Source organism: Budorcas taxicolor, chromosome 17, assembly GCF_023091745.1.
Source record: "Budorcas taxicolor isolate Tak-1 chromosome 17, Takin1.1, whole genome shotgun sequence".
In the NCBI taxonomy this organism is placed as follows: Eukaryota; Metazoa; Chordata; class Mammalia; order Artiodactyla; family Bovidae; genus Budorcas; species Budorcas taxicolor.
Window position 1 is genome coordinate 63,480,693 of NC_068926.1, and position 14,800 is coordinate 63,495,492.

The 14,800-nt window shown below is 47.0% G+C and overlaps 1 protein-coding gene across 6 annotated transcripts in view; it reads left to right on the forward strand.

Annotated features, from left to right (window-relative positions):
- GIT2 (GIT ArfGAP 2) overlaps positions 1-14,233 on the forward strand; it is a 41,298-nt gene extending 27,065 nt beyond the window's left edge. For all 6 annotated transcript variants that reach the window (XM_052654436.1, XM_052654438.1, XM_052654439.1 and 3 more), the window contains 6 exons: positions 987-1,235; positions 2,863-2,952; positions 7,337-7,419; positions 8,025-8,213; positions 10,494-10,557; positions 11,062-14,233. In XM_052654436.1, the coding sequence (XP_052510396.1) occupies positions 987-1,235; positions 2,863-2,952; positions 7,337-7,419; positions 8,025-8,213; positions 10,494-10,557; positions 11,062-11,274 (888 nt within the window). In that variant the 3' untranslated portion in view covers positions 11,275-14,233. The remainder of the gene's footprint in view (positions 1-986; positions 1,236-2,862; positions 2,953-7,336; positions 7,420-8,024; positions 8,214-10,493; positions 10,558-11,061) is intronic.
- Positions 14,234-14,800: the final 567 nt, after the last annotated feature.

Here is a 14,800-nt window from a genome sequence, read left to right on the forward strand (position 1 = left end):
TGCCGATCCCTGTAACTCTTAATTCATCCAGCACCATGAAGCAGCCTGCATGTGAGCAATGGGAAGAGCGTTCAGGGCCTCCAAGTGCCAGCCTCTAACTAAAACGGGGTGGTGCCAGGCAGCTTAGCATGTTTAAAGCTGACACCACCACGGTCACATTTCTGGGCGACAGAGCCAAAGGAGAGCGAGGCCAGGTCTTCCGGCCCCGGCTGAAAGATGACTGATCACCAGAGGGCGGCGCGCGCCAGTGGAGCGTTCAGATGAAGATGTTGATAGTTCAGTAGGCCTCCGGTTCTCTTCGTGATATGTTTATAGAGCAAACTTACCACGATCCGGTTCCCTCTCTTTAAGAAGAAAAAAAAATACTCAGTTGTTTGGAATTTCAAAGAATATATTATATAATAAAAACTTGTTGATCTTAATTTTTCCTGTTGGCTTTTTGGGCAGCAATAGCTCATCTGATTTTTTTTTTTTTTTTCGTAAACTGGATTTCACTGTCTTTCTCGCTTTGCAAAGCAACTCTAAGTTATCTTTGTGCTGCTTCCATGGTGTCTGCTGACATTTTTGGCATTTCTAAATTGCTCAGGGCTCATCTGAAAAGCAGGTTATTTAAGTGATGTCTTAATGATCTCAAGCTCTTGCTTGAAACAGCCTTAGAACTAGCCAGGGCACAGCCTGCCTGCAGACAATTTTCAGGGCCACCATGACCAGTCTTTAAGCCGTGAGATATCTTGCTTTAAAAAAGTCCAAACTGCAACTTTTCCACAGTCAGATATGATTTCATTTGCTTAACTGATTAAGTGAGTTGACTGCATTTCACTCATTCTAGAAGAAAGAGTTTGTCTTTGTGGTTGCCTTTGACTTTCAGCTCAGCAAGCTGTTACTGTTCTTATTGTTAAAGGTGGTAGTTGTACACGTTTACTTGGTGTTTGCTTTTTCTGCTTGCTATAGAAAAACACAGTCCCACTGCCAAACATGTCTTTCAGCTTCAAACACTCCAGAGTGAAAATTCGAACCTCAGGAAACAGGCCACAACCAATATATATCAGGTGCAAAGTGGTTCTGAATACACAGACACTTCCAACCACTCCTCCTTAAAGCGACGTCCGTCTGCCCGGGGCAGTAGGCCCATGTCCATGTACGAGACGGGATCAGGTCAGAAACCCTATCTCCCAGTGGGAGAAGTGAACCATCCCGAAGAGAGCAGGACGAGACTCCAGCCTTTCCCAGCGCACGTAAGTAACACCACCAGTGCTTCCGCTCTTTACTCTCTGTCCAGCCTGACTCCTGCCTTCCCTCTTCTCAGCTTGCAGATCCCCAGTCTCCGCTTTGCCAAATGGGGCTATGAGAACCATCCTTGTGTTTGCTGTATTGACATGTCGACCAGTGCTTGTGGTGTTCCCACAAGCACTCAGGGCCCCTGGCCGAAGGTGTCCCAGCAGCTCTGGGGATTCTGGCTCTTGCTCGGCCCCCTCTCCCCCTTTTTCTGCCCCATATCCGTAGTATATTTCCTGAGAGGCCACTGTTGGAAATTTTTTGGTCATGAACTTCCTTCCCCATATCCAAAACCAAAACTTTATAAAGGTTACCACTGGAAGAAAGTACCGTCTTCTTCCAGGTAGGCGGGTGTGTGCCCACTTATGCACCAGAGCCCTTAGAATTCAGAGTGCCTTCTCCACTCTTCTGAGTGGAGCAGGTGGCGTCTGTGGCCTGGGGGTGCAGGCCTGGTCGGGAAGCCTGTGGGCCTCAGCAGCCCTGCACCTGTGGTCAGTCTGCTGGCTTAGCTGCTGCCTCCTCCTCCTCCCTTGTTGGGAGAAAGTGTTGCTTTTTCATTTCGTGAGAACGAGATGTAAAAACTCCTATATCGACTTTACCTGCTTTATGTTCCAGAGATGGTATTCTGTAACAGGCTGCTAACACTCTTGTTTTTCCCATGGAATAAGTATTGTGTTGTGAGGTTTTCAAGTTATTTATCTTTTGGATTAATTTATTTTAAAAATCTATGTTTTGACAAAATGTTTTCTGCATTTTGAACCTACGTGATTTTATTTTTTTGGAGAGTAATACTTACCTTTTGGAATGTCAGTTGTTCTTCAGTCCACTTTTATAGGAATTTCCAAAAAAAGTTCTCAGGGTGAATAGTAAAGAATATGGCCTGGGAAATTATACCCTATTCAATTTTGTCAAGGTATAGTGTGATAAAATTACAGTGTTTTTATTTTGTAATTGGGAATCTGCTGCTTCAGCTTTTAAAGTTGTTTGGGCTAAACATTCTAAAACAATTGATTCAACACATTTGGTGTAATGGGAATGCCATTGAACTAAGTTAAGAATCTTATTTTTGTATAACTGAGAACAAAATTTAGGAAAAGCCACTTTGTTCATTTTCACAGTGTACTTTTTGATTTTAAAAACATTTAAAATGTAAAAATGTCTTATTATTTTAAAAGTTCTATATCTGTACTGTATCTGATATACATAAACCAACTTTAAATCATTTGTATAGATTTTCATTTCACATCATCTGTCCTGATTAAAAAACAAATATTTGTTTAAGACTATTAAAAAAAAAAAAAAAGAAACCATTGGCACTGTTGACAGATTATGCTAGGTATTGTCTTTTCCCTCATAGAAAAGTAGCCTTACAGATTCTGAGTAATTTCCGAGAGGCATTTATTTCACTGAGGGATTAAACATCTCTGGGGATCTCATTGGCTAGCGTGGGCGTTTCAGCACTGATCCCACGTAGTGAGTTGCTCCTTAGGCGTCTTTTAACTGGGAACCCAGACAAAGCCAGGGTGGGTGGCAGGGTTTCATGTTTGTTTTGTGTTTTCCCGAGTGTGTCTCTTTTTCCCCTTCCAGATCGGGAGGAGTGCGTTTGTGACCTCCTCTTCGTCTCTGCCTTCCTTCCCCTCCACACTGTCCTGGTCGAGGGACGAGAGCACCCGAAGGGTTAAGTACACTGAATGGTCTGCTCTCTGGAGGAGGGGCCTTGCTCCTGGGTGCTTGGTGCTTCTCCTGGCCCTCCTGGCCCTCCCTCCTCCACTAACCACCCTTCTGTCCTGCATGAGGCCTCGCACGCACACCCGCACGCATGTCTGCAGGAGAGGGCCTCCCTCTCAGCTAACTCCACATTGCTCAGTCTCATGTGACATTTAACACAGTCCACAATTTGCACTGTAACATTGATTCTGAGCGTTCTGTCTATTTAAACAATCAGAAAATTAGCTGGCTGCTGGTTAAACATAATATGGCAAATCTGTCCAATTTTGTTCAGAGTGTTATTAGGACTAACAGAAACACTGAGACACCATGTTTCTTGTTTTGTTTTGTTTTGTTTTTAACGTCTTGACATGTGTTATGTCAGCCCCTGACTTGACAGACCCAGGTTTTGCAGTCCCTGCATTCCACATCTAGATTGGAGGTGTAGGCAGCTGTTAGTACGAAGCTGTTCACTCTTAGTTGGTCAAGTCCAACTTGCCAGTGTATAATTTACATTCTCAGTAACAGCGCATGATTCAGGTAAGCTCCCTTTAGAGTAGCCAGGCAGCAAGTATCTATCAAGCATCTTGTCCACACCCTGCCTTTCAGAAAGTCAGTTAAAGAGTCCTAGGAAGTTAGGTGACACTCCTACTCTCAAAGGCACTGTCAGTTTAAAAAATGCCTTGATGCATGAAGAGTACATGACAGCAAGCTGGGAAAGAGCACAGGCTTTGAAAACCTGTGTTCAGGTCCTGGCTCTCGCGTCTTTTACTGGAAGGGTGGTGTCCCTAAAATGAGAGGAGGGAGCGAGGCTGTGGGTGAGGGACCACCTTGACAGACCAGGGGAGATTTGCACCAGGCCTTTGTCTATTCCCTCCGCTTTTGGCTGGAACTATGGAGAGGCTTCTTTCCCACTGAGAAGGGATTTCCCAGTGTCTCACAGCTCATTGTGGCCCTTCAGGGGCTCTTTTCTGCACGTTTGAGGTAATCTATTGAAAAGAAACCTCTTGACATATGTATGCTGCTATCTTCTGAGCGGTTCTGAAGTTGAACTGCACTGTTTTTACTACAGTATTTCAGTTAAGGACTTTCCTGGTGGCTGAGTGGTAAAGAATCTACCTGCAATGCAGGAGACCCAGGTTCCATCCCGGGGCAGCTAAATAGAAATGATATCTTTTTTGAAATTTTGTTGCTAAGAGTCAGGTAAACCTTTTTGTCCACTGTGAAAATTTTTTTTTTTAATTTTTGGTAGTTTTGAGAATTATTGCCAGGACTGCTTGCTGAGACAATGTTTTATACACATCGTTTACACTGGAGATCCCAGTTGCTCCTGACAGCTTCATAATGAGTTTAGGTTTTTATGGCACATCTATATTCAGAGAAATCTACCAATCTCTTAAATAAACTGAACCAGCACCAACTATAAGGTAACTTTTCTATTAACAGCTTTGAGAGAGCAGCGCTTTTAACTAATAGACCTGAGTTCTGCATGTTGACAATAATTTCCTTAAAATTAACACTGACTAATTTTAAAGCCCAAAATATGCTTTTGTTGACAACAATGAAGGATTTAATGTAAGTAACCGATTTCCTGGGTGGTTATTGCTGTACATTGTTATCTGTATTCAAGAAGCATTTCCTGAGTACTTTGATCAGATAGATGAGTCATTACTCTTGTAACATGCTTCAATGAAACTTGGTACTTTCGATCATGGGTGATGCATTTGATTTGTAATTGTCAAATTTACATCAAGGAAGGCAAAAAGATCCATTGTAAATAGATGGGATTTTTCTGGGTTCAATTCTGTTTTCTGGCTTTTTCACTGGAAATACTCTGGACAAATTTCTCAGAATACTTATTTAAATGCAAATATTTCACATTCCGTTTTATGCTCTGTATATGTGTACACACACGGAAGCACACACTCATCTTTGTGTGTATGTATATATAAAAACTAAAGGAAAAGAAATTTAAAGATTATTCAAACATGCACTGTGAAAGGTAAGAATTTTTTTTTTTTTTTGGTTTTATTTTGTCATGTCTTGTTTTTGTTTTGCTTTTTTGAGATATCTCTGGAAGAGCCTGGTTTCACTATTCCCTTCCTGGGATATAGTGCCTGCTTTGGTCTTCCATCTAGACAGCCAGTAGCCAGTAACTCACTGATTGGTTCATGAAGCCAGATCAGAGGCACTGCTTGCTGGTAGGAGGTCGAAACAAAGGGATCTTGAATGTTGTAGTTTTTACAGAACTTAGCTCTGCAGACTGTCTGTACAGCTGCCAGCCAACACTTTCAATCACTTGCCAGATGAACTCAAGTGGTTAAAGCACAGACTCTTTAGAAGCCCATCGCAAGTGTCTTGCATTAAGTGGCTGGAACCAAATAGAGCATCTGAGGGAGACATGAAAGACCTCAGTACACACAGACAAAGAGCTTTCTACCTGGGAGAGGACAGAGAGAGGCTAGCAGGCAACACGTATTCTGGTAGAGAAGGAAAGAAACCATTTCTGGATCCACTGTTTATCAGTTACTAAAAATTTTTTCTTAATTAATAAAACTTTTTTTGGCCTTGCACATAGCTTGTGAGGTCATAATTCTCCAACCAGGGAACAAACGCAGGCCCTGGGTAGTGAAAACACCAAGTCCTAATAGTATTGTGCTTCTAGAGAGGCAGAATAGGGGCTGCCTGCCTGCCTGCTCACATAGAGCCTTCAGAAGGCCAAGCAGCATGATCAGTAAGGAGCAAATAATTAAACTTGAGGGAGGCTTTCTTAACTGACTCACTCTAAGGGAACCATTCTTATGAGTGAAGCTACAGGGACTCCATGTGTTTAAAACAGGGCTCTGAATTTACAAGAAGAAATTCTGAATTTGCAGCTATCTCTTATTACAGCTGCAATAAAATTCCTTAGTCACATGTTTTGATTCACTTGGATTAAATTCAGGGTATAGAACTAGAAATAGCTCATGTTTGTCTTTTGCAATTGGTAATCAACCTAGGTTTTAAATCGGCTTCCACTGATTTCTACTCAAATGAAATTCTCAAGCACTATGGATAAATAATGAGAGGAAATCCTCTGTATTAAATACTCCAGAACTAACACAGTTCCCTTCAAAGGAATGTGGTCCCCTCTAAATGTAGTACTCCCCCACCCTACCCTGAAGGCTCTGTACCTAGTGGTGCTGCCATTTGCTCAAAACAGTTCAAGGGTTCCTGCATCCCTTTTATTTTACACTGTATCTTTATGTTTTAAGGGATGGATGTTTGGGGAGATGGATGAAAATGTTTGGAAACCAATTGTCACACCGGCTTGATCCATTTTGGCTCACAAACAACGTGTGGCAATGAATGAGTGATTTCTGGCTTCCTCTTGTGGCTCACAGAAGCCATCTCTAAGGGTGGTTCTTGGAGAGCCAGATTGAGAGCAGTGGCAGGCCTCAGAACCCCAGGCTGGGGCATCGCGGGCAGCAGGAGACAGGAGGCTGCAGGTTTTGGCCCAGGTTTTCGGCTGACTTTTTGGCCTTGGGGGTGACCCCCGGCTCTTTTGGCCCTTCCTTTTCCCATCTGGTATTAGACCAGCTTCCCTGGTGGCTCAGAGGTTAAAGCGTCTGCCTCCAATGCTGGAGACCTGGGTTTGATCCCTGGGTTGGAAAGATCCCCTGGAGAAGGAAATGGCAACCCACTCTAGTATTCTTGCCTGGAGAATCCCATGGACAGAGGAGCCTACAGGTGGGCTACCGTCCACGGGGTCGCAAAGAGTCAGACACGTCTGAGCGACTTCACCTCACCTCACCTTTCCCATCTGGTATTAGACCAGCTAATCTGCAAGCAGCTCCCAGCACTGACAATCCAATCTATGGGTATATGGCATGTTTGCTTCTTAAATGGGTCTCTTTATATTATGGTTAAACTCCATACTTCTTAGCTAAACGTGAGTGTTGCCTTGCGTGTCTCTGTTAATTTGTATCAGGGATCTGGTTGCAGAGCAGCTAAGGAGTGAAGATGAAGATGGGGTAGAGAAGGAAAGAAAACATTTCTGGATCCACTGTTAATCAGTTACTAAAAATTTTTTTTAATTAAAAAAACTTTTTTTTTTGGCCTTGAACATAGCTTGTGGGGTCATAATTCCCCGACCAGGGATCAAACCCAGGCCCTGGGCAGTGAAAACACCAAGTCCTAACCACTGAACCACCAGGGAATTCCCTGTTACTGAATTTTTAATAAAGCATTGGCCCTTGTCCCAGATGAGGTCTAGGGCATGAAGGCCACGTGGCCTGACAGGTCAGGGTTCCTGGGAGGGCACCCAGGAAGTACCTGGTGGTCTCAGCTAACGGGACCACCTTTTCTCTTGTAGGCATCCCGGCTGGAGAAGCAGAATAGCACGCCCGAGAGTGACTACGACAACACTCCCAACGACAGGGGCCTGGATGACATGGGGTACTCGCGCAGGAAGAAGGCCTCGGGGCTGGGCTCTCTAACCAGAACCCTAACAGCTTGGTCACGCCCTTCACCACCTCCACCTGCTTCTCTGTTCTCAGACCCTTAAGGTCCTCAGATACCGAGACATGAGTTCATAGTTCACACCTCTTCTCATCTCACCTGATTGCCCCAGGGGCCCTTTTTCCTTTTACCAGCAGGTTAGACTCATCTCTGAGTCTCTGTATTATGCTTAAAGTCAGTCCTGCACTTCAAGTCAACGTTAGGTTATACCCTGCATCACTGTCCCAAGAATTGGTCTTGATTCAAATGACTTTATAACCACACAACGCTCCCCATTCGTTTGCTCCCTCCCTTTCCCCATCGTTAGCCTTCCTATGAGGGTCATCCCATTCAGCCTCCTGGTAGAATGAAGCAGCCTCCCTGTGAGCAGTAGCTGCTACTGCTCAGCGAGCCTTACCCCAAGTCTCCTGCCAGACAGGATAAAGGAAACCACAGTAGCAGCCCGCTCGTGCCTCCAGCAGATGCACACGCCGAGGCGTCTAGAAGCAGAGAGGCCACCCATCAGCACCTGTCACGTTTAACCACTTCTTTAACGCTCACAGGTCAAGCAGGAAAGGAAGGCAGAGGAGCTCGGTGTGGCAGGGTGATAGCTCAGGCCCAGACACGGCAGAGCCCCATGCGGCCCCCAGCCCCATCCTCCCCAGCACCGAAGACGTGATCCGGAAGACGGAGCAGATCACCAAAAACATACAGGAGCTCCTAAGGGCAGCCCAAGAAAATAAACATGACAGGTAAGGGGGCTTGAGAATCCTGCCTGGCTCCGGGAGAGACTCTGCCGCTCTAGTTACAGACGGGACTGGGTTTAACATGCTGACATCAAAAGGTCGGAAATTTCAGGTTTACTTAAGACACTTAAATGTGTAAATTTGGGGTTTTTTTGTTTTCTATGGTACTTTTTTCTTTTTAAAAAATTTATTTTGAATTGAAGGATAATTGCTTTACAATATCGGTTTCCTTTCTGCCATACATCAACATGAATTAGCCTTAGATGTATATATGTCTCCTCCTCCTTGAGCCTTCCTCCCACCTCCCACTCTTTACCACCCCTCTAGGTGGTTACAGAGCCCCCGTTTGAGTCCCCTGAGTCCTACAGCAAATTTCCGCTGGCTATCTGTTTTGCATATGGTAGTGTATATGCTTCCATGCTACTTGTCTCCATGCGTCTCACCTGTTTTATATGGTATTTTTAATCTTTGGTATCACGAAATGCTCTGAATAAAACTGCATCTAGAGATAGAATTACAGCATCTTTGGGGTGGTGACATTCCTAATTCTCGAGGTGAAAGAAGCTGCCTCAAAACTGGCAACAGATTCTCCCGGCTGCTCGGCTTAGCTGGGGAGGAATGTGTGCCATAGGTTTCCTGAAATGAACCTGATTTCTTACCCGACTCCCTCACGTGTGCATGTGCACATCTAGGAAGCAAGTGGTTTACGAATAAAAGTGGGTCTAATCATCACCCAAATCATTCTCTGCTCCTGAAAGAAAAAGCTGCTCAGTCTGGGCAGAACAGCATCCCACAGAGTTCTTTCCAGCTGCAGAGAAGGGCCCGGCCCCTGTTCTAACCCACCCCTTTCCTCTCGGGTAAGTTATTAGCAGTTGCGAGTTGACCCTAGTTTCAGGTGGTGGCCGGCCTGCTCCAGACACATTGTTTAACATCATCCCACTGAATTTGTGAAAGCAGCAGAATTTGATCAAAATGCAAGAAAACCTCATTTTTTTGAGTAGGTCAGCTAAATTTGGCCTTCCCAGGTAGCCCGGTGGTAAAGAATCCAGGAGATGTGAGTTTGATCCCTGGGTTGGGAAGATCCCCTGGAGGAGGAAATGGCAGCCCACTCCAGTATTCTTACCTGGTGAATCCCATGGACGGAGAAGCCTGGTGGCCTTACAGTCCATAGGGTCGCAAGAGAGTCAGACGCAACTCAGTGACTAACCAACAGCAAAGTTTAGTGCTTCCATGAAGAAGTTCTCTTCATGCCTTTGCACAAACAGGAGTTGTTCCAGGAGCACCATACTGCCCCTCCTTCTTCCTCTGTGCTCCCTTCCACAGAAAGCTGGGCCAGTGTCTCTTGCAGTCTCCGTGTCCCTGGCAATGTCACGTTCACCTCCCCGTTTTCCACCCTTTTCATTTTGCTGTACAGCTCAGACTTCTCCCAGTGGTGTCATTTCCCCGCACCAGGAGAGGAGTGGGCGGTGTTGATTACCGGAGCAGAATTAGTCTCCATGGGTGGATGGCTGGAGGAGCGTCAGGGAGAAAGAGGAACCTGCACAATTTCTCAGCCTCCTTCCATGGAAATCATATAACTGTTCATCTCCCCTTCCCTGGGGCATCCTGTTTACCACATGCCCCTCCTGCCTCACATGCTAGAGCTGTGCAGTACCTCTGCTCAGCAGTGCGGCCTGGACAGCAGGCTCCTTCATTGCGTCGTTACATGAAGCAGAACGTTCCCCACCTTCCCACGTACGGTCTGTTAGGGTCCTCGATAACATGGTACACCCCTCCCCTGGCGCTCTCCCACTGACAGGCCCCATGCTCCACTTCCCATCTCACCCCACTCGGAAGTGCCCCGCTCGTATTGCAAATGACCAGAAAAACATGCTTACATTGTGTTTCTTTCAAGAATATAAATATGTGTCCTGGGGCTGCTTTCTGGCTTCAAAGATTGCAATATGGTGCTTGCTGCAGTCTGGGAAGTTTGTCATTTTTTTAAGATGTACAAATCCATTCAGCGCATGTTGTGATCTCAGTCTTCTGTGGCTCCCCCAGGCTGTTATGTGCGTCGCCTGCATCCATACCTGGAGGCTGTTTTTACAGGATGGAATCAACTTTGAAGGATGGGGGCCCCGGCTTTATCCCCAAGTGCCTTGTGTTGGTGTGGGATCCACAGCAGGCTGGCTGTGGCCTCAGCCCCTTTATTACGGGAGTGTAAATGGGAACGTATTCATGTCTGAGTGTTCTCTGTCTCTGAATTATTTTTGCTGTCTTTGAATAACCTTTTCAATATTCTTGCAGTTATATTCCCTGCTCAGAGAGGATACATGTAGCTGTTACAGAAATGGCAGCGTTATTCCCCAAAGTAAGTCACTCCCTGCTAACTTGGTTTGGATCCTTTTCAATGAGCTCCAAGAAATTTCTTGATGATCTTTACATTACATTCATCTTTTTGTAGCACAGAGAGTTTTAAATATGCAAACAGCCATATAGGGCTATTGGTTTGGGTTTAATAAGACAAGAATGTATAAGCCAAATGCTGCAAGGCAAAGCATTAATAGAAAAAAAATTTTATCTGGAATATTTCACCCATGTAAATACTTTTTCAAATACTGCTTCAGAATAGCACTAGTAAATGCATACTGCTGAATACACTGCGTGCACTCTGAACTTTGAGTCAGAGCCCCCAGAATCTCCTACGCTGTAGGTTGCCAAACTTGTGGTCTTTCACACATCCCCAGTAAAAACATGCAGGACACAACTGCCATTCACCGCAGAATAGTTTGAGCTGTCTTCCAAGGAATGCTTGTCCCTGTTCTCGGAGGTGTCCGCCTTGCGGTCCATAGCGAACGGCTGTTTTTCTGTTTAGAAACCCAAGTCCGACATGGTGAGGACCTCCCTCCGCTTACTGACGTCCAGTGCCTACCGACTGCAGTCAGAATGCAAGAAGACCCTCCCGGGGGACACGGGCCCGCCTACGGACATCCAGCTGGTCACGCAGCAGGTCATCCAGTGCGCCTACGACATCGCCAAGGCCGCCAAGCAGCTGGTCACCATCACCACCAAAGAGAACAACAATTGAACGGCAGGGCTGGCCCTTCTGTTTTCTTTTCCAAGTCCGGTTTCCACTTTAGACATGGAACTCTTGCGATTTTTGCAGACACAGACATTTAATGAAAGTTTAAAACTTTTTAAAAAGAAAACTCAGTATTATTTTTGCATGTTTTCTAACAAATTTTCAACTATTAATTTAACCCACTTGCCTTATTTTGTGCCTGTTTGCCAGTTTACCTTCTGACATTCTGTTGTGCTGTCCGTGACCGTTGAGTTAACGATCATAGACACCCGAAAGCAGAGCTTCGTTGTTTAAAGTTTGTTAGACCTTCTCCATCCCTTCAGACTCCTTGCCTGTGGCTAAGACTATAAGTGAGGTTCTTAGTGAAACATTCTCTGGAGAGAGTTGTCTAATCCCTGTCAAGCATTGTGCAATAGGCAAGTTTTCCAAGCTCTACTGCAGAACCTCTTTAAGTTCGGGGTATCTCCAAGCAGGCGTGTAGAGAAAGGACTTTGCCACTTTCTGAAACTAGCGTAATAGTCTCTCTTGGGGGGAAACAATGAAGCGATCTGTTTACTGTCCTGCCACACTCGGTGTTCTCTCAGCTGATTTTCCTATCTTGTCTTCAGTCCGTTTCTATTTTACGGTCACCCTGAAGTCTCCATAGCGATAAGCACTCATCCCCATGTCCTGTGTGCCTTGGCAACGTTGTCACGCACAGGCGGAGGACCCCCAGTCCCACGAGCCAAAGCTCACCCCATTCAGACAGCACTGCTGTAAACTGTGACGAGAGAAATGGTCTCCTCCCCTCACTCCTTTAGCCGCTTAAAGCCTTCTCACACGACCAGCCCCACACGTCTCACCACCTTTAAGGACTTTGGATAAGGTAAGATGCGTACAGTCACCGGGATTCGCTTCTCCTTGGGCGCCTCCTCGCTGGTACTTCAGCATCAGACATCACATTTCAGGAAGTCCCTGCAGAGCGCTCTAGGTGACTGTGCGCGACCCCAAGGCTACAAAAGCCTGCAGGTGTAAGGTCTGGGATGCCCTGAGGTTGCCTTCTAAGAAGAGCTGGGTCGTTCTGGAAGCTAAAAGTGTATTCTTTCCTGCTCGTGGCCACTGTTTTGTGTGGGCGTGGCTCAGACCCTGACCTCAACCAGCGTGGCCAGGCGGTAGTGACAATGAATGAATTGAGCCAGGTGCCAGGGACAGCGGGGAGCCCACGGCATGTCAGTGGGGACAGCAGCTGCCCAGCTCCACTCAGGCTGCCGTGTAAATAAAACGGGCCTGGAGTTGCCGAAGCTTTTGACTTGTCGGAAGACATCAGATATTTCTGTGCCATCTCTCCATCTGTAAACGTCAGTGACTCGTCTAAACGTGTTCACAGCACACGTGTGGGCACGCTGCGACCTTGAGGCTGCTGTCTCCCAGCTCTGCTGTGGATCGCGAGGCCTGGCTTCCCTGGCCTCCCTGGGTTTAGCCTCTGAGCCTTGTTACCTTTTGCAGGGCTGCCGTACCCTGTGTTAAAGTTCATGTTGGTCCTTGTTTCACCCATCTGTTCTGTCCCATAGTGCTCGTTCACACACATGGAAAAGTCAAAATCATCAGTTGCCCCAAAACATGCTCGGTAAGCCTGTATTTTCACAGAACTGTTTGATTCACAAACATCTCTGTAACCTGACTGAATGCTGTTGGAAGGAGGCCGGTGATGGTGTCTGGTTACTCAGTCACTGTGCTGGGTACGTCCGGCTTTTTGCTCTGCTGAGTAGCATGGGGAAAGGGTCCATGTCTCCAAGGCTTGTCTGCACAAACCTAAGTGCCACGCTCTTGTCAGATGCTGAGGGGCATCTTCTCGAAGGAGGTCTTCTACCTCCAGTTCAGGCACCGTCTGAGAACCATCTCTGCACACTGCATGGATGGGCTGTCCCTCCTCTTCCTGGCAAGCACCTGCTCTTCTTCCCGGCCAACATGGGCTCCTTGGGCAAGGCCCGGCACAGTCTTGGGTCGGCGCCCTCGGCCTCCTCCATCAGGAGGACAGCCTTCTGGATGATGAGCTGCCGCAGTTGGTGAAGCAGCATCTTCACAGGCACACTCAGAACCTGGAGTGGGGGGTGTCATTTCGTGCCCCTGGAGAAAGTCAAGGAACATGAGGGCCAGCAAAGCATGCCCAGCTGTGAGCACACCACAGGAGTTCGCCCTGCAGACCCACAGTGCCAGCACTCGGGGAGGGAAGCTCCCAGTTGGAGTGACATCCAGCGACAGGGCTGAGGGGGGCCCTTCTCCTCCAGCCCCCTGCGCGTTTCCTTGAGGCTGGGGTCTGAGACCTGCGGGGCCTGTGGACGTTCACACCTCGTCTCAGCAGCCGTTCACCTTTTGCACATGGGTTCCCAGGCCTTACACTGACGTCTGAGCTCTGTCATGTCATCCTCTTCCCCTCGATTCTCAAATCCCCGCCCCCTCAGATGCCCTGAGGAGCTGGGAGGACACAGGTAGGAAAGTGACCGGGAGGCAGCTCTACCTGAGCGCCTCCCGCTGAAGTCCTCTGCCTCGGAACACAAATAGTTCTTATTTGCCAAAGAACAACGACTCGGACCCAAAGACTAAACACAGCATTTCACTGATGGGAACTGGAAACGCACAACTCAGGAGCTGTCCTCCGACTCCCCCAGCGATTTCAGCTGCAGAACCCGGCCGAGCCCAGCTCGAGTCTGTCCCCTGCAGCCACCCTGAGCTCCCCACGCAGAGGGTCTTCCTTCTTTCCTTGTCCCAGTTGAAGGTCACCTTGATTTTCCAGAAGAAAATGCTGCATAGGAAAAATGAAATGCCTTTTATCCCAGTGTCTTCTCTCCATGTCACCCATGATTCTGTACTTATTTTTCCTGTTCATTGTACATTCGTATCCCTGTAATTATTGTTCAACCCTGTAAGTGTTGTAAAATCGTTTTGGAATTTGTGCCTGCTAGTTATGCAATAAACAGGCTCTGTAAGTGTCCTTGGGGTACTGTGTCTGCCATCAACTAGCTGATGTTTCCAGATACTCGATCAAAGTTCTGAGGAAGTTGTCCCCATGGAAACCCGTCTTCCGTGAGAGGCGGTACTGCAGGTGCCTCCACCCTGGGAGCTCTGTCAATGGCCTTGTCCTCCTCTGTGCTCAGCAGACAGCTTTCTTAACAAGAGGTCCTGCATCATGGGGTCACTTCCAGGTATCTGATAGTGAGGCCTTTACTCCTCACGTTAAATTTTTAAAATTCAGCGAAAGCCGGCCAAGCATAAGTGCCGTCACCTCTGAGTGAGTAACTGGGGCATAGTCTTCTTTTGCCGAGAAGTTGTGTCTTACCCTTGAGCCCCAGGTGCCAGGACCCCCGCAGCATCTATGAAATAACCGACTGAAAGGACTGTCCACTGGCTCCCAAGCACCATGGGCAGCGCTTTGCCAGCTGTGGGGCTACACAGAGGCCATTGGCCTCACCACAGGGACAGGTTGGGGGCCATCTGAGGGTGACGTGCCGAGAGGTTGTCCAGGACCTGTCCCGTGGCCAGAGCCATTGAGATG